General features: G+C 37.3%; 1 protein-coding gene across 1 annotated transcript in view; it reads left to right on the top strand.

The window, feature by feature from the left end:
• Positions 1–20,495, top strand: part of LOC117154380 (midasin) — a 139,606-nt gene that overhangs the window by 104,457 nt on the left and 14,654 nt on the right. Inside the window, exons 16-18 of the mRNA XM_033329315.2 lie at positions 14,401–14,548; positions 16,322–16,551; positions 18,275–18,486. Of these exons, the coding sequence (XP_033185206.2) occupies positions 14,401–14,548; positions 16,322–16,551; positions 18,275–18,486 (590 nt within the window). The remainder of the gene's footprint in view (positions 1–14,400; positions 14,549–16,321; positions 16,552–18,274; positions 18,487–20,495) is intronic.

Raw genomic sequence — 20,495 nt, 5'->3', positions numbered from 1 at the left:
CTGCTCTTCTCTCGTGCTGTATTGGATTGGCAATTAAGTGATTGCGGACTTTGTCAATACCATCTGATGACCAAATCCGCAATCACTTAGTTGCCAACCCAATATTCTATTTAACAAAGGACTGCCGGTGAAACAAGGCAAAAATAAAAATGTCGATTGGCGGGTAATTTGAATTTTATAGAATTATACGTATATACATGTAATAATATGGTGAAAATGTAGCAAAGTAATCGACACGCTGAAGTGTCGCACAAATTGATAATAATTAAAGAGCGATCAACGAGAACCGTGAAGACGATCGAGTTTCCTCAGCCACTCGTATTTAGGCGATAATGGAGATCTCGTTACGCGGAAGAGCCAGATATTAATTAATTTTCATTCCGGAGGAAATGAAGTTTTCGAGGGTTCGTTTCCGTTTTTCTGTTTGCCTTGTTACTCGGCTGGTAGTCCGCGTTTTTCAATTCTACGCATCGGCAGATTACCTTTTGCTCTTCGCTCGCGACTTCTCCAATTGGAAACGAATTTTCCACCGTCTACTTTCTTCCGATCGAGCGTTTGAAGTCATTTGAAGTCATCGTAAATCAGAAACGAAAGAATATTAGGATCAAAATTACACAAATTCTACCGGCGTTTTTAAATCAAAATAAATTATATATGAAATAGTTATAAAATTAATCACATTTAGCTAACCGATGTCTAATGGCGTAGCAATTTACGTAGCCCATTAATCTTCCTAAAATGGGCTATTAACGCTGCACCTTGATCAGCACATTTAACGACGAATTCTTGAAAATTTCATCTGCTTCGTTGTAACTGGAAAATCAATAAACCGTAAATGTGTTCCAATGCTTGTAGTAAAAATACTATTTTGGTGTGCGCTAAACAATATTGGGGAAAATTTTGTTCCAATAACAAGTGATGGATAAAGATAAAAAATAAAATAAAGATTCCATCGTACAAATATTTAGCCGAATAAGAAATTATTCAAATTTACAAATTTATCCGAATAAAAGTTTCATTTTAATCAAAATTATATATTATACGTATATAAACGAGGATAAAATTGGTAACGAAAATATATTTTCAAGCTTCACTGTCCAGTTGTAACATTGGCTTTTATAATTAACATTTTTCAGATACCAAATTGATAAGCTTGTTGTTTCTCGGTAAATTAACAATAAGAATCGTATTGGAGTCTGTGTATATTTGTACAAAATTATTCCCATTATTATTCGTTATTCGAATAAATATAGAACATAATTTGTTAATAATATGGATAATAAATAACGCGAATAAGAATTAATTATACCACAGATAAAATATTCAGCTTATATGAATTTATCCCTAAGATAATTATCATAAGAAAATATTTATTCGAAACAATTCGAACGATGACCAACTTTGGTGCTAAACGGGAGGAGAACATCCAGTTACCATTTTTTAAATTGCAAACTGTTCAAATATTTTAAATTTAGAAACCGAGTTGACAGGGAAGTTCGTAAGTTGGAAATTTTCTATGAAATAATAACGTTATTGTTATCAAACAGGAGGATAATAATAAGAAGATCGAGGACATAGATAGAATAGATTTTGGCAACGGACAAGAGGTACTTTCTTACAATAGCTGGCAGCAGAGTAAGAACGAAAGACGATGAATCAGCCTGACAAATTTTCTCACGTGTACCCAGCGAGTGCTGTTGACGCGAAACTGTCTGCCAAGAATTCGCTCTTTTGTGACATAGGTAGAGATCATGATGTCTGATGAAATATAGACTTGAGTTTCTAGCCATCGGATAAAATTGATTAGCTTGCAACTGGTTACTTGGTTGGAAAATATTTATTAACAATGGAATAATGTAGAATCTGAAAAAAATAAGGAAATATGAGATAAAATCAAGCAACAGATATAGTGTAATAACATAGGAGAAAATATTGTTACATATTAAAATATAAAATGTATAATATATTTTATATATTTTATTATAATATTATATATCATTAAAATATATTTTATGTATTAAATATAAAAATATGATATATAAAATATATTATGCGTCAATAATAAAGTATATAAGATATATTTTATATAATATTATTACATATTAAAATATAAAGTATATAATATATTTTATATATTAAATATAAAAATATAATATATAAAATATATTATATATGTCAATAATAAAGTATATAAAATATATAATATATAATATTAACATTAATTTTGCTTTTACGCGGACGTTCCTTGGTAATTATGGACAAAAGAGCACGCCTCATCGATTTCAATTATCTTCAAATACGAATTTCATGCTAAGATCAACATTCCGTACAACTTTCCTCTACATAGAGTAGATCCTCGAACATCGGACACTATCCGTTCCAGGAGACGCTGGACGGTTCGAGCTTCGAGTTGGTCGAATATCGAATTAAATTGTCCCGTTTGAAATGGCGTAAGTTGAATCGATCCCTCCCATTCGATATGTTCTCAATATGAAACATTGCAAGTACCTGTCTCTAAAGTTCGTATTAATAAATGGTAAGAAAACAAATTTAGTACGCTCGCTGAGACAATCACAGAAGAACTACACCGACGACTGCAAGAACGAGCGTCGAAACGACGAACGTCCCTTTGTTTCTCTTTCTTCTTCTCAGCCTGCATTTCGCTGTTGCGACCGAGCCTGAGCAGAGAGATCAGGCAACAATGTAACGCTTACACAACGACAAGCAACTGTCCGTCTCTTTGCTCCAACTTCCAGTTTTCCTTCAAGTTCAGAAGCTGGATTTCCCCTGACACGTTCGTTCGAATTGGAATTGTTCGAATATTGAACCGTTCGGACTTGCACTTGTCCTACTGTATATGTTACCGTCGCTTGCGACCTTATTTTCTGACATACAATTTTGCCTGGAAATAAGCCGCACGCTCAGGATCGACGAGATGCTCATTACGAGTCTGGCGTGCTATTCGGCTTCACTTTGTTCTCGAACGGGACAAGCGAGAATACGGAGAACGAGCGAGGAACTCGAGATAGCGGCGGATCGTATAAAGCGATCGGTTGAGCAGCACGTAACACGCGAGGATTGCTAAACCAGAGTCAGGAAGCATTGTACATATTCCATTGGTCTTCTACTGAAACGAGTCACTGTTCGTTGGATCATAAAAATTGATGGCTTCTCGCTTTCACGGATCGCTTACTCATTCTGCGATCTCTTACTCTGTCGGTAAATCAAAAAAGAAAGAACCTCAAATGGAAAGATAATGAGTTGTCTGTTTCCAGTGAGAAACCAGTTGCTTATTTCATGGAAAAACTGTATCAGCGGAAACCTTCGATACAATTTACGTCACGATACGATTACGATACTTCGATACGATTACGTCGGATTGTCGAGTAGGCGGCTGCATTCTTACATAATCCAATGTAAACTTAACTAGCTGATGAGAGAGAGAAAATCATTTTAAATAGGTAAAAGAGAAAAATGAGGCTACTGGATAATGCTAACGTGATTGCAGATTTTGACGTTAGGTGGCAATGACCAAATCCGCAATCACTTAGTTGCCAACCCAATAATTTTCAGTGAATCTATCGATCTATGAAATGTTATACTATGTCTTACCTGTCTGTTTGTCACGTACTAATAAATTAGACTCAGCAGGTGTCTATAAATGTCCTTAACACGTAACGTTTTCAGCTATAGACAGAAGCGTATAATAATAAATGATAGTAGTCGAATTTACGACACACTTACAAAAGCGAATGAAATAAATAGTAAGTCGTGCCAACGTTGTGCAATATATTAATCTAGCATTTAACTAACATTTAACTAAATTAAAATTTAATAATCTACAACCCATGGATTTATCTTTTTTTGTTATTTATATTGAAGATGATTAGCATCGATAAATTAAGCTTAGGTTGAACTATACAAAAATTGAACGACTATCTATACGCCAGAATGAAGCGTAATGGAACTCAAATTTCGTTGAAGTTTTTTGAAAACGTCTCGGTGAAACGAGGGCCGAGCTGTGGCTGCGTGTCTAGGGAAAAGTAGTTCACAGTGTATCTTGACACCTTGACAGCGTATCTCAGGCCCATTGAAATCGGGAAGATGTTCCTTTTTTCTGTATAATTACCGTTTTCTTAAACTCTTTAGCAAGAGAAACCAATTCTCTTTCTGCTTCTCCCTTTTCTTCGCTTTTTTTTTGGATTTAATTTGTCTTAACATGGTTGAAAACGGCGTCTCGAGTTTCACGCTTTTGATGTTGAAAAATATCCATTTCAATGTAACATTTTGTACGAAGAGATTTTTTTTTCTTTTCTGATTTTTTCTCTTGGATCTGCACTTTGATTTTGTTTCACGTTTTTCCTGTAATTTAATTACAAGCTCTTGCCTGTTGTTTTTTTATTTTATTTTCTTTTTTTTTTTTTGAATAGTTAAAAATATACTTGGCATGGAATAAAATAGTATCATTCATTTCCTGAAATAAAAAAAGATAGAAAGAAATAGAGAAGTTAATAAAATAAACGGACTAAAAAATTACTGGAAACTAATTTCCTTTAATTAAATGGACTACCCACGTAAAACCTCGATAAACACTGGAAAAAGCTAACAACCGTGTCTGAATAGCGCAGGATAAACGTCGGATGATCGCGAATCCTGTGATTCGGAACAAATTAAGAAGGAATGTTGTCTCTGAGCTATAGATAAAAGAGATGCGGTCTCCGCAGTGCCGTAGAAAATCAATGGTGGGAAGGGGAAAGGGCGGGAAACACGTATTTCCAGCCAGAGAAGCTCACGCCCCACCGAAAAAATTAGAATGTCAAGCATACCATGTTATTTACATCTGCGAAACTCGTTGTTCCCACGATTTTCACTCAGACCCGAACCTTAACAATTTTTAAAAAATAACTCTGCCGTGTTCGGTAAAAAGGGCGTATCTGAAACTTCCGCCTAAAATGTAGCCGCTAGCGCAAAATGCCAGATAAACAGCACAAAAATCTATTAAATGAGAAAGTTCTGTATAATAATACAGTATAATATTTTATATTTCAAGCTATTTTTCTGGAAACCAAAACAGAAACAGATTTGACCAGACACGCCTACTTGGACTGAGAATAAAAATAAAGAGCCACTGTGCTTGCAAAGTCAGCAAAATAATTGCAAAAATATTCGCCACTTGGATCCTGCGCACTCTGTTGAGAGTGGTTTTTAGCGGTAGGAAAATTCGGCGACGACGACGACTCAACAGAGAAGAGGGAATTATGGTCAGGGGCGATATTTTGTATCTTTTCAGTTGCTGTTTTCGCACCGGTAAAATTGAAAGGCGGCCACGTCCTCGTTAAATCTTAAAAAGCTCTTGAATACACCGGCGAAAGAGACACGAAATAAAGAATTTGCCATTAAAATAATGCGACAGCACAGAGAGCTAATGTCATTATCCATTGGATCGACTGAAAATCCTCCTCGTTAACGCTCCACAACTTTTGTTTTCCACAGATTCGTTTTGCCGGATAATTATGAAAAATAACGACTGCGTTGTTACTTGCGTGTCGCGTTCATATTGTCACGCTCCTCCGTATCCGTTAGTTCCCTGCAATTTTTTTTATTCCTATTCCTAACTATTTCCATAACGACTTGGTTATCGTTTATCTATTTTTCTCAACTGAATAACTTTGGCATTGAATCAATTCAAACGGAACTCGGCATTTGGGTTTAACACGAAACAAAATTTGGATATTTCACTGGATCCATCTTATATCTTCATTTGCTCGCATTTCTTTTCTATTTTTCTCCTTCTATTATTCTCCTTTTCTATTTTTCTATTTTATTTCCTCCCTTGTACGATATAGACAAATTACACGGCAATTCCCAGGACACTTCGGGTCACGTCCAGCCGAAACTTTGGCTGGCCCTCCGTTGTTCTTTCACATCCTAATCTATATAGTTCGAAAGTACTGTAACACTTGCTCATGTTTAACGGTTTAATTTAACGACGAAAAAGTTTGAGGTGTTATTGGGTGTAGTGCGTTAAATAATCACTCGGTGTTTAGGTCAACAATATATTTATTAACAAGAGTCTCCTTTCGATCGCGTCACGTATCGCTCTCAGTTTCGCTAGTCAATTTCACTGCCCGGCTCTACAACTCGACTTCTTCGCTTCCTATTTCAAACCTAACTGTCGATCGGATTCGATTCTTTTCTGTTTGTCGCCCCTCAAATCCCCACTATCCACACGTTTGTTAGGCGTCCGCACCGTTGCCACGCACGTCTTCTTCTCGGACATTCGGCGGAAGGACCGTTGGGATATTGATGGCTCATTGGGCACTTTGCTTCGGCATATTGATATACATTGTTGCCGAGTGCGGCCACAAGTTCACACGTATCTGCACGTTTCATAGGCAATTTTTGTAAACCTATTTTAATTACTACGCGATATCTCTAGTGCATCTCGAATATTTTTGCGTATTTTTCTTATACAGTTTTGCCCATGAACGTGCGCAATCTAAAAGCAAATGTCTAAATAACGAAGAAACTCCTCCTTCCGGATGGAATATTCGTGGAAAATTCATGTTGCCGTATTAAAGTGGATGTCCAATACGTAGCAGCGCTCCATAAACGATTCAACAAAGGCTACAAAAAGTATGGAAACACCATTGTATTTGTTACATCGTATTCAGATGCAATTAGCTGCGTATGAAACGTTTCTTTGAAGCTTGAATTTGCCGCATTAATGTCGCACGTTTAATCGTGTTCTATCGTTAAGTATCAATTAGATAAAATAAAAGGAAATTTATTACGAATCGGTACTTTCGATGTTTAAAGAGATGTAGAATCTCTTCGTTATACGAAACTTCGTTATCGTGACATTAATCAGAATATCCACGTAATTTTCTTGCGTGAACATTTCCAACATTTGGAAAAAGTGTCACGAGGTATTCTGGAAAAATAAAATTAGCATTTAGGCGAAGGTTAAAGACGTTTCCATCTAAGCAATTTTTTCGTGCTTAGATTATTTTAAGCAGATTTATAAATGTAACTTTTAGTTGAATCCTAACGTCGATTTGGATTCTATCACGTCGTACGAAAAGTTTCTTTTGTTCCATAAGGAAATGATATTTGTTCTTTTATATTATTTTATTGAATTACGTATGATCCATTCTGGTCTGTTACTATAAAATGAAAACTTTTCGGACGATCTAATATCTTGATTAAATATACGATATTTCCGACGAAGTAATGAAAATTTTATTGTACAAAACGACATTTCATATGCACCGATCTGATAATGAGATCGCAGTATGGTAAATTCTGTATCATTTTGTAGTATTTTCACACGACTGGAAAATTTTGAAAACGAAAGAGAAATTATGAAAGGAAAGCATTTCCAGTCTGATAGAGACGCTTCATTGAGAAATAAAAGCAGGTGGAAATATTGTACTTTGTGCAGCCTCTGTATGTGTCGTCGGAATAATATTCGTTTTAATGGTGGTAACAACGTGACGCGTGTTTTCTCGCGTTTCAAAACAGTTTTACAAAACATTGTCTCTCGAAATTCCCCGCAAAAAGAGATATGAAAAGCGTTAAATCCAACGTACGAGCTATAATTTTATTGGATCGTTATCGCAAGGATCGGTTCCCGATGACATTTTTTATTGTGGCGAGTTGAGCGTAGACAATGCCACATGTGATACAATAGCTGTCGAGAAATATCCAGCTGAACTTTAATATTGTAAAATATTATATTGAAAATGCAGCTTCGTTGAACAGTCAACCCCTCTACAACGCAGTTAATTCGTTTCGCGCACTGTCGAAGCCGAACAAAACTGTGTGATGGACACGTTCGCGCTATATGAGAGTTGTTCAACTTTATTAAGGCGCGCCATATTGAACTAATTTTAGCCGCCATTTTCCCACTCTCTGATTGTCGAAATTGTTTTTTCAAAGTATCATACGTTGAACGGTTGATTGGGGTTAGGTTGGAAAAAAAAAATTGGAAAAAAGAATTCATTTACAGACATTTGATCGATGATCGGTATTTATTTGGTGGAATAACGGCGCAAATGCAAATTTGCATATTTCTTACGAATTTTTCCAGTTGTTATTTCGTTTATTATACGCAGTCTTCGCCTATCGGCTCAGGACGAACTTTCGATTTTACATTTTCTTTTCTGTCACATTTTTCTGCTTAAACGCGTGATTCTTCGTAGGTGGTTTAATAAAAACATATTGAATTTTAATTTATTTTCTCTTGTGACCTTCGTATTCCAGCATATCGTAATTAGGTGTTTTTCCTTGTCATTTTAAAAATCGTACGTATCGTTAATCGCGCAATTTAAAATTCAAAGAATTTCGAATATGTTATCCTAGAGAACGAAGGATTTTGCAGATGGGAAGGAAAGCTTTTAATACAGTTTTCGCGAGATTTTCACGAGAATGGATGTTCCACCGTTCTATTTGTACGCTTTAAGGTGGTGATGCTAGCAGGCTATTTACTTTGTCTCTTGACGCGTGATTTCTGATTCATAGCTTGATCTCCGGGGATTCCAGGTGATTCAAACTTTCGTAAAGGGAAATTCCTTCGAAAGCAATTTTCGTGAAATCCGTGACATTCCGCTCAGCATTGCCGAAAAACCTGCCGCCGCGAACTCTCGTAGAATAATAAGTAAGGTTCTTTCGTCTAATGCGAGCAACTCCCCGATCAAATTTTTAGTCACCATACAAAATCGTGTCAGTGTACAATTTTTATCGTAAATATGCAATTCATTTTTGTGTGACCTTACCAGACCCGGTTTCAAAATTTCATTTCAAATTGTACGTTCGTTGTTATTTCTTTCGTTCGTCTAACTTTATGTAAATTCTTCTGTTATCTGATTAATCAATTTCTCAATTCTTCTTTTTGCTTCTTTTTTACCGAGGAAAATTCATCGCCTGGCTTGTTTACCGCGACCGGTCGGCAAATTTACATCTTCTTCTAAAGTTCTCTGCCGGGGACCTTAACTCTGAACTCGACAACATCCAACCAGCTATAGTTGTATACATCTAAACGCGGTATGTGTTTGGCTTCGTCGTAAGCGCTTGAATAGTCCGATAGAGTCCTTGTGAGGTGACGCATGTACACAACCGAGTGTTGTCGGACACTCTCGAGAAATATTTCTCGAGAATATACTCGCTGCGTGATGAGTTCTCTATAGCTAAACGAAATCTAAAGGCAGTATCATTTCGAGCGTCACAGAGTACGGATCGAAGCCTACGAGAAATGAAATACGACAAGGAGCGAACAAATCTCATAATATTCGCTACGTTAGTTTTGTATTTTCTTTTATCCCAAAATATGTGCACGCGTTCAGTGAAAAAGCGTTTATTGAAAAACATAGAAAATATAAGCGAGGAGTGTTGAGACGGACGAAATTCCAAGTCCGAAAACGAGCGAATCGAAAGCGAGAAATATTCAGACGGACGAAATTCTACGTCCGAAGATGAGCAAACTGAAAGTGAGGATGATCTGTTCGACTATAATCTCCTGTTTATAATTCACACAAAAATGAAAATATGCGATTGATTATTTTATTATTTAAAAGTTATGTCGGGCGTTATTTCCTAGAATAAGTTGACAGTTTCTTTCGAAAAAAAACACGTCTATTTAACGGTAAAAATAGGTATATGTAAAGTGTTAGTGTTAAAATAATGTTCAGAGTGCAGTTTCCTCGTTGGATGATTTTATTTAACCATTTCACATATTGTTTATACAAAATGTCAAATTAAAAGCATATATTTAAAGTATAAAAAATATAGGTAAAATTAAAAACTTTAAAGATGACTGAAGATAAATAAAACGACTTGAAGGTGAAATTAAAAATTCATAATGCATTTTAATATCTTTTTACGGTGTGGTATCGTTCGATTATAACTTTATTTAGTCACAGTTGATAGTGTAAATTTTAATTAATTTCAACACCACTAAATTGCTGTATTTTATTATATATTGTACTTTATAAAAACAGAAAAAGTGACGCAATTAATTGTCAACAATTCAAGGTAAACAATAACTGATAATAACAAAAAAAAAAAGGAAAACGCGTTGCCAAAGTAAAAAATGGAGATCTGCCCGTTCGGTTGGCTGAGTGTTAATATATCGCTAATTATTTACACCAGGGCACACCTCGTCGATTTTGACGATTTTGACCACTTTGACGAAACACATTTCAAAGTCATCAAAATCGGCGAAGTGTCTTCATAATTCTTTAAATAATTGCTACACATTTAATCATTGTATTTATTAATATCAATTGATATCATTTCGAATGTTGAAATTGAATCTGCAACTTAATATTACGCATTTTCCATTAGTTATTAGCTTTACGACTAATAAGAGTCAAGAATTCAACATTTTTCCATATTTCCATATAAAAGATTCCATTTGAAATAACAAAATTAATCTTGAAATCTCCACCGGTATAAAAAATACTCTATAAATGTACAAAATACAAAAATACAAATAAATACAGCACAATGTGCGTGCGTATAAAAAGTTCCTCTATACGACACCATTATCAATATCAAGGACTCTCAACATTGTATCGAGACAATATTCACATATTAGCACGTTGACTGCCGTGCGTGTTTTCAACGAAATCTCCTTCAGGCCACGAGTGGCGCTGTACCAAGCGTACTCTGCTAGACTTCCACCGATATTTTAAATAACTTAAAATCTCTGCCCTAATTCGTTACAATGTCGAACAGAAAAATGGAAAACTTATTTCTTAGTGAGTCAAACAGCAGTGAAAAAGAAAGCTTTTACGAGGCTTACACAAATTCGGATAGCAGCGATGAGGAAGAAATCAAATTCCCTAGAAATAAACATATAAATAGAATTACATCGTCTGATTCTGATTCGGATATTGATAAGTGCAATCGTAGTGATACTGAATATAACGAATATACTGTTGACGAGATTTTACAAAAATTGGTCATTGAGGAAGAAAGAACAACAGAAAGTACAATTCAATTTGACGAATGGAATGAATTTAGTGGTAGGCAGAAGTCATTTCCTTTTCCCGAGACAGATGGCCTCATTGGGCAATTACCTAGCGATGTCAATCCATATGATGTGTTCGAGCTGTTCGTTGATGACGAAATAATATATTTACTTGTATCAGAAAATTGCAACAAGGAAGGATGTAAATATTAGAAGATTTAGAGAATTATTAGCTGGAAAATTATTAGGGTTGTCTGAAAATACAAAAATCCTTGTCTTCGACGGAATCAGCATAATATCGCCGTTCGAAAAAATGATTTCGCAAGAAGCACTAGTCGCGCGTGCAAACTATGTTATGCGGATAAAAGACGTCGAACGGACCGATCAAAGACACGGGAGAATTTAAAGAAAACAACTTATTGTCGAAATTGTCCCGACCAACCTCAGCTATGTATAGAATGCTTGAAAATTTTACATTCTAAATAATTTTCTTAATAAATCATTTTCGTATTACTTTTATAACAATTCAATAGTTTTATTATTTCCTGTGGAATATCTTTCCAAATACCTACGACGATCCTTCGCAAGTTGTCAAATAAGTGTCACCCGAATACGGGTGACACAGCACTGCCGGAACCTTTGCTGTCACCCGAATACGGGTGACACAGCACTGCCGGAACCTTTGCTGTCACCCGAATACGGGTGACACAGCACTGTCGGAACCTTTGCTGTCACCCGAATACGGGTGACGCGGCTGTCAACGTGTTAGTCGAAGCAGACACTCTCTTCCGCGTGACAACGTTGAAAACTCTAAATCGACGGTAACATCGATCGAGCGTGTGAACGCTCCTTAAAAAATTGCAAGTACGCAAATTGCATAGGCCACCTTGTATAATCGTAACGCACACAGGTGCATGCGAGTTGAAATGAATAAAATGAAGACAGAATTTTCGTAAAATTCACGCGACAAGCTCGCGAGGGAACAAATTCAAATCAGTCGAAACGCTATTCGATGAAAATGACACGTGTCACAGACAAAACGCAAGTGATTGTTCAACGAATCGAAGGGAAGATATAAGAAATGAAGAGCGTGGGAAGAGGGGAGTGTCTTTCCGGGTGGATGTTCGTCGGTATTATCCTCAGGAGGTCGAATCAAAGTGATTGATGCGTCCTGGCCGACCTCGATGGTATGGATTTTTCCGTGTCCATTTTTGCTGCAAGGATCGTCCTTTTGCCCGCACGACAAACCAGATATCATTAAGTTCCTATTGATGTACGCTGGATCTTCCGAGGGATGTTAGAATTGTCAAATAAAAACTCGTCGAACGCGTACGTAAAATCGTAATACAAATCAGGTTTAGACGATTCTGTGAGCCATCAATTTGATAAAAATGGTCATTAGCAGGAGAAATATCACCACCTACTACGTATACGGACACAACATAAAAGATACTATTGATTATGCGAAAAATTAGTTTTCCAACAATTCTTATTGTAAATCTGTAAAATTTGAAAATTCTATACAATGAGATGGTTGTTTATTACAGTTGTATTCTGCGACTACGAACAATTAAAAAAAGAAAAGAATACGCTTCCTCCGGTTTTATTTGAGATATCTTCGAGCAGAATATTCCAGATTATATTTTCCTCTGTTATTTTTTAATACGGCAACTTTTTTTTTTATTTCTTTTATTTCCTCCACCTTTATTCCGACTTTCCCTGATTCTTTCATTTCCATTTCTCCATGCTGCTTCTTCTGTTATAGAACAGCCCTCGTTTTTCCCTTCCCCTATCGTTGCTTTTTTCCCCCTCTGATGTTCTACTGCTTGTTTATCCCGTTTCCAGTGGACACTGCAGAGAGACAAGCACGAGGAAAACAACGTTAGAAGTTGAAATGCGTGACGTCCCGCGCTAACGTTTCCCTCTAACGACGATTTACGTTAACGTTTTTTTCGTCGTTCCATTAAAACTTGTCGCGCGTACTAGCGGCCAAAAAACCTTATTGAAACATATTACGAAAGTATGTGGGGAATAAGAGAAACGAAAACTTTGGAAAAAAATAGAAAAAGAGAAAGGAAAAACGTGTAACAAATAAATGTAGCAACAAAGAAAATTTAATATCGTAATATATATCAGTATTTAATTTACTATCAAGCAAAGCTCTGACTGATAATTTTTTAACGCCTCCTTATCGGATCTAAGAATTTCACATTGTTCGATAAAACGTTAGAAATAAAGAAATAAATTTCATGTTATTCGCACGCCATGTTCTTCTTTCTTATATTCCTCTAAATATAAAAATAAATAGAAAAAATACATACGCATTTATCTGTGTTATATTTATATTTTAAATATATAAATATTATACAAATATGTGTAAAATATACGTAATGTTCATACTTTAAACAAAAAAAATAGGAAATAGAAAATTCGCAGTATTTGAAAGCAATCGGTTCGTTCGTTAAAAACGTAAAAATTGATTAATCGCGAAAATAAGCAGAGCTATTTATTATGGACGAGAGTACGGAAACGTTTGCATATTCTGTTTCAACGCGAATTAAAAGTTGCTTCGTCGTGAATATCGAAACGAATATGGAAACGAGTTTAGCCTTTCGCGTGACCAGAGATGTTAATGGAAAGTTGAGTCCCCTCCTGATTTCTTCGTTCATCGGAGATGAGTGGCTTGGGCAAAAAGGAAGAAAACAATTATAGAGGAGAGGCACTTAGCTGCAAGCGGAGAAAATTAATGAAGGAAGCGGAGAAGCATTTTTCAATTTCTAGAGAGTAAAGGAAGGTACCATTCTACCTTAAGTACCTTATCCTGCCCAATGGAAACTCTACTTTCGCATTATAATATTTAACCGCTCGTATATTCTTTCCGCTGATCTATTTGTTCGTGTTTCTTCTTGCTGTTGCTCGTATTATCCACCAGACACCCGTTAAAGCGACGTAACTTTTTCAAAATCGCACCGAACAACCTGATATTTCTTGACAAGTTCAATTATTAGGTTAGAAATTAAGTGATTGCGGGTTTTGCCAATACCACCTAATGGCAGGATCCGCAATCACTTAGTTGCCAACCCACATTACGATCGACGCGTTTACCAAACGACGCGTAAAGAGAATTTTAAAAGATCTACAATCGATAAGAGTTACATTTTTATCTATCAGATTTGGCAATCAGATTTTTATCCGAGTTTTGTAATGAAAATTGAGCGTCAGAATCGTACACACGGTGAGATTCGTCGATTCACGAAACACGTAGATTCGTTGCAGTTACAGGCTGCGACGGTGGTGAAAAATTACGATCTTCGTCGTTTGAACTTCGCAGCTCGTAGCGACGTTTACCGATTTCGTATGTCGGATCGGATATTATTTTCTTTGGTATCGTTCCAGTCGATACATTTCGTGTTACTTGTTTGTTGCAGACGGATTACGATAGACACTTGGAGGAATTATTGGAACGTGTGCAGACACTCTTGATCGGCATCTTAAGAAAGAAATTGAAGAAGGAGAACTTGAACGAGGTGGTCCGTTACCATGCTCTCTTGGAAAATGTTCGACATTTATCTACAGGTAAATCTACTTATCCATTCGTACGAATCTTTGCAATCGCCGATGCCTTTTAAATATAAAACGTGGCAAAAACGTTAGCTCTACAAATTTTCCTCACACTTTAACACTTTACCGATAACCGATTAATCGGTTTTTTGTCGCCGACGCTTATCGACCGATACCTTGTTAATCGGCTTTTTGTCGTCGACGCTTACCGACCAATAGCCTATTAATCGGCATTTTGTCGCGGATAATCTTTCTCATTATTTGTACAGTAATTTGTTATTTAGTACTAAAGTACCTTGTTCAGTTGCGCCAGTTGCGTTGCTTTGTAAGCTCCCACAGTTTTATACCAATTTGAAAAACTTACCGTTCGCAATGAACGAAAAGAATGGTACTGGAGAGTCTAAACCGAAACAAAGCCAGCGCCAGGGAGAATCTACGCCTGAGCTGCCGGTCGGACGTGCGTATACTGTTGAACCGCTAGCGATCAGTAAAGTGGCGGGTTCGCTAGCTACGCTCGTAAAGGGCGTATGCGGTAGTGACGTGTCGCGAGTTCGAAACCATTCCTGGGCATATTTGCAAAGGTGCAAAGCCAAATATCTTCATAGAAGTAATATACAACGGGCAAGTGGGGTTCCCCCTTGCCTATCATGTTGGTAGTACTTTCTATGAGTGCTTGGCAAGTACCCCCAGTGTTTGCGTCACTTGCGCTGACTACCCAGCCCCGCCCGTGGGGTTTTAGCCGGTAAAAATCCGGCACCCTTGTCCCGCCCCGTGCGATGAGATAAGGTGTCTATGAAGATTTTCCCCACGAAAAAAGAAAAAAAAATTTGTTTATAGGGGCCCGGTGTATCGCTCACACCGGTTCCCGGGTCCCTTCCGATCGCAGCCGGGACGGTCATCGTGGAGGTTTTAGTCGGTTGGAGTTGCGGCACTACCACGCCGCTTTTCCCCAGAAGCGACCTGGTGTCCGTGCGGATTTCCTCCACGTTAATAAAAAAAAAAAAAATAAGCGGTCAGTAAAGTGTTAACATACATTCATTCGACTAAAACAAATTTCATTCGGAGTAAAGATCGAAGATAATTTCTAATGATAAATCGTTTCGACTGGTTTGTCATTTTCGTCATAGAACACAGCGTAGTGACGAAAGTGGTGTAAAATTGTTGTTGAAATTAACCGTTGGCAGCAATGGTCTCTACGTTCGCTGCGAATGAATTTTAATGGCGAGCGAATAATTTAGAATTTCTCTATTTGTTCCTGTTTAACTTCCTGCTTTCTTCCTGCTAATAAATTGCTCGCCTTTTAATTTATAATCAGTCGAAAATCTGCGAATAATATTAATCCGAAACTCGCTTCGCATCACCACCAAGTAAACTGATAAAGTGTAAATTTATTTCCTCGTTACTCGCACTCTCGAGGAAAGCGAGGATTTAAGTTTCTGCTTAAGTTGGTAACTTTTAAACAGTAAACGTCTTTAAAACGTCGCGGCGCTCGCGGAATTAGTCTTATGAATCACTGTTTTCCTTTTACTTTCACCGTGATACTTCATTACGAGATTTTAGCTGTCCAGACTCACTTATCGAGATCTGACCTTTAATGAGTCGAGAGGCAAATTTACCAAGCATAGCTAGACCACATATCCATCGTTAATTCATTTCCAGAAACGAAACCACGTCGTTCCTGCCCTCCTTTCTTTTATTCTCTTTCTTTTCCTCTTTTTCTTTCTTTTTTTTGCCAAACTCCGTTCCAGCGAAATATTTTCGGTTTACGAATGTTTTGTTTGGATTCAGGGGATGAGGAAACAATGGAAACGACCATGTCGACGGAGACCAAGCAGTTTCTACGTAAAACGAAAGAATTATCGAAGCTGGTGTCAGCGATGAAAGAGCTCGAGGTTTCCTGCGAACAGGAATTACACGAGATCGAGAAAAAGCTGACCGATCTATCGATTGCTGTAGAGAAGGACAAATGCTTGAACGCTGGTGGAAAATTCGAGTGGGTTGACAGCGTGTTAGTGAAGGTAAGCAGTTCTTTTCTTTTTTATTTTTCTCTGTTCACACACTGTTTTACGATGATATTTAGACATCAATGCACAGAGAACTGTGTTAGATTCATATTCTACAGTCATATTCGCATTCTCTCTCTTTGTTTCCTTCATTTTGTATTTCAATAACGCGCATCGCGTAATTATCCTACGAGTTTCTATTAGGTTGGCAACTAAGTGATTGTGGATTTTGTCATTAGATGGCATTGACAAAATCACGTAGTTGCCAAGCCAATAGTTTGTGGAGTACGTTTAATCGTGTTGGTGTATATAGTGATGAGACGAGTTGATGCTTAGTGTAGTCAATATATTTCAAACTATTTGCCGTACACAGTTGATCGTCGTTCGTCAGTTGATAACTGACTCCTCCAAAGACTAACTGTCTTAACGATCGTGCTCGGTTACTTATACTGGTCGGGGGAGTACCGCAAAGTTTAAATTCAACTTCGATGGACGGTTGCACGTAGCGGCAACATTGTTTTGCCCGGAGTTTGTTTATCGCTACGTTTAGTACGTCAAGACGGTGTCAATGTCCCAAGGCAAAACAACAACATGAGTCGCTCTCGATTCGCATCGTCCTCTGACTCATGTGCCCTTACAAGATAAAGAACGATGAGGAATTTTATTCCTTCGTTGTACCGAGGTTTCTGCCTATTTAACTAATTGTTTGTACAATTACTTTCGTCCATTTACATCTTAGTTTACTATGATACAAACCTGTATGTGTTACTATGTGTCTTCTGTGCGTCAGTCATTGATATGTTTGTGTTCGTTTTCTTTCGTTTCTTTATTCGTTCGTGCAGAAGGTCTTCGACTTCGTACTTTCCTTTACGAAGTTTGCCAGTTTTCATTTCAGTTTTTCGATCGTTCTTGTTATTGTTTCCGTTCATTCCTTGTTTCTCAATGTGATTGGTCTCATTTTTATGTGTTTTGTATTCTTTGTCTCTATTTCTCTGGTGCTGCACAGCTGACATGCTACGTTCTCTTCCAATTTATATTTCATTCCTTGTCTTATCGCCGTTGTTCAACCTAGTTCGCCGGTTAATCTGTCCAATAATTCTTTTTATCGACAGTGGTATACATTAAGGTTAGGTAGTTTGTTGGTTCTATCGCTGTGGAATTCAAAATTCTTTCGTATGTCTCACTGTATGCAGAGTTTATTGCTTTGCTTTTATCGTCTTATTGCAGTTTCTTGTGTATATTTCTAAACGACGCAATAGTACATAATAAGACATTTATTTTATTATTTTATATTTTATTTTTAATAACGTGCAGTATTCTTTGTTATTCTGGGCGATTTGCTTCTTAACCTCAAAAACTACCAATTAGCTATAAATTTACATATGTAGCTGGTTGAAGTTTTCATTTACACCGACTCAAATAAATTTGCGTTTACTATATCGAGCACTTATGTTGCAGATAATTTATTTACAAAACATCCATTTACCAAGTTACATTCACTAAAAACATTATAAAATAATATCCATTTGTATTTGTTCTTATATTCTATGGCTCTTCGCTTCTGATGATAGTTTCTTCGCTTTCTGTCTATTTTTAATACAAATTTTCTATTGTCATCTATAATCTTATCCGTTAGAAGAATGGAAAATTAAGATGAATGATTGGCTTCTATGAAATCTGTTATCAAAGCGTTGGGCTTCAAAGGAAACCGATAAGGGAATTCCATTTTCCATTGCAGTGTCTGCAAAATGGCACGTGGTTACTGCTCGACCAGGTGAATCTCTGCAGCCCAGCAATTTTGGACCGATTGAATGGCTTGCTAGAACCAAACGGCGCTCTAACGATCGGCGAGAAAGGCGTCGATGAAGGTGGAAATGTGTTTACCGTGCAAGCTCATGAGAACTTCAGGTTGTTCCTCGCCATGGATCCTCGTCACGGGGAAATATCCAGGTAAGTAATAACCCTTTTATTTCCGAACGAAAGGATTGCACCTAAGCGAGGAATACCGAACCAATTTGATGTAATTTGATCATTGTAATTTTGGGAAAAATATCCCCAAAAAAGGTAAAAATGATATTTAGAAAATTCATAAAGGAACATATCACGAAATGTAGCGGTACATGGCCGTGAAGAAAGGTCCAGGGGTTAAGCGTATGTATTGGCCACATCGCCTGCCGTAAACCCTGGGACTTGGAAAAATGCGCAAGGGCCTTCCATAAAAGAAGGAATCGTTCCCCCACCCCGAAAGAAAACTTTCTCTTTCGGGGGCAACCTATATAAAGGGAAATGAGCAGAAGCTCGAGACTGTTAGTCACAGACAGTCAGTCAAAGTCACATGTAGCGGCTCCTTCTCCTAAGGGAATGGTCAACTTAACCTGTGTCGTACTACCGATTTTGACACAAGTATGGTGGACCCCAGCAGCGATAAGTGGTTGCGTGTCATGTCTTCTATTTACTGATGTGGAACCGCCGTATGAAACGCCATCTGTGAGAGAAGGTCCGCTTCTCCCCTTAGAAATAAAGGAAGAATAAATTAATGCCAATTGTAGTTCAAAATTTGTTGAAAATCATAATGATAACACTTATTCAAAATCGATAGGAAAAGTGGAGAAATCAGTCTTCTTTTATAAACACAGTATTTGCAAATAAGAATAGTCATGGTCTGGTCATAGTTTGATGTAGAACACGTAGAGTATAAAGCATAAATACTGCATTCTCGGTTATATGGAACACAATTTCTAATATTAAAATACAAAACTAAATGATAATGCCATGATGCGCAATAGGCGTGAGGATTACTTGTTTCAGAACAAGTGAGCTAGTACAACATGACTGAAATAACATTCTAACGTTATTATATAAACATTTATAGTTATCTGGCTACTGAAAATGTGTAATATTTACTTATTATTACTCATACAAATAATTTACTTAGCATCGATGATCACTAACTTAAACACCCTGTAATTCTTTATTGCACAGATAACAAATTGTGCGCGATGTTCGCACAGGCCCGCCAAAAATTGTACTCTCGCCCTGTCGATGCAAGATTATTTTGTGAAACATAAGCAGATATTCAGTTCTAAACAGTGTCATCTGAAACCTGTGACTACGACCTCAGGCAAATCTCCCGTATCGGATTTCTATCTTATGGCATTGGCGTATACACAGTCTCGGTATCAAGTATCGCGGAATATAAGAAAAAGTTAAACCCATAAGCAATTTTTTCAATTTGTGGAACATCTCACACAGGGCTCCCGCAGAGAAATTCAACCATTTATAACGTTTTACAAATTTATTTTCAGATAAAGTTGTCTCGCGATGCGAATAGTAAGGCGCCGTCGCACACGCAACGATATATCGTCGTTGGCCCTTTTCGCAAGTGTTGCTAACAACGATATATCGTTGTTCGGCACTAGAAACGTTAAGTTCTGTCAAGGGTTGCCCCAAAAGTTCTTGTCGTTTTATCGTTGGACATTAGGTGTACGATATTTCATGTTCTCTACAATATCATCGAATTATATACGTTTCACTCTGATTTATCGCTGCCTTCCATCCTTTCCAAAGCCTTGTGATGCTATTTTTCCGAAATTTCTCTGCTTTGCTCGGAAAATATTGATCGTGGCGGATCGGTACAGCTCTCGGGCGATCCGCGGGTACCAACCGCCAACACCAGAGGGCTACTACGAGTCTGTCTATCTCGCTAGCGGTCGAATACAGCGCACGATACAAATACCGCACCTAGCGAGACTCCCTCTACGTCTAAGACAGGGACTACCGGGCATAGCTTTACAAACGAGTTCACCGGTAGTCCCCGGACGAAACGCGAATTCTCTTTTCATCTGGCAGCAACAACACCTCCGACATGATCAACCGGGATTATAATACCGTCCAATGAGTCGAGCTTTTGAGAAAATTTCCTTAATCAAACTAGTACGAACTTACTTGAATTTTAGCTA

The sequence above is a fragment of the Bombus vancouverensis genome, chromosome 16 (genome assembly GCF_051014615.1).
Source record: "Bombus vancouverensis nearcticus chromosome 16, iyBomVanc1_principal, whole genome shotgun sequence".
Classification (NCBI taxonomy): domain Eukaryota; kingdom Metazoa; phylum Arthropoda; class Insecta; order Hymenoptera; family Apidae; genus Bombus; species Bombus vancouverensis.
This window is presented reverse-complemented; position numbering and strand designations above follow the sequence as displayed.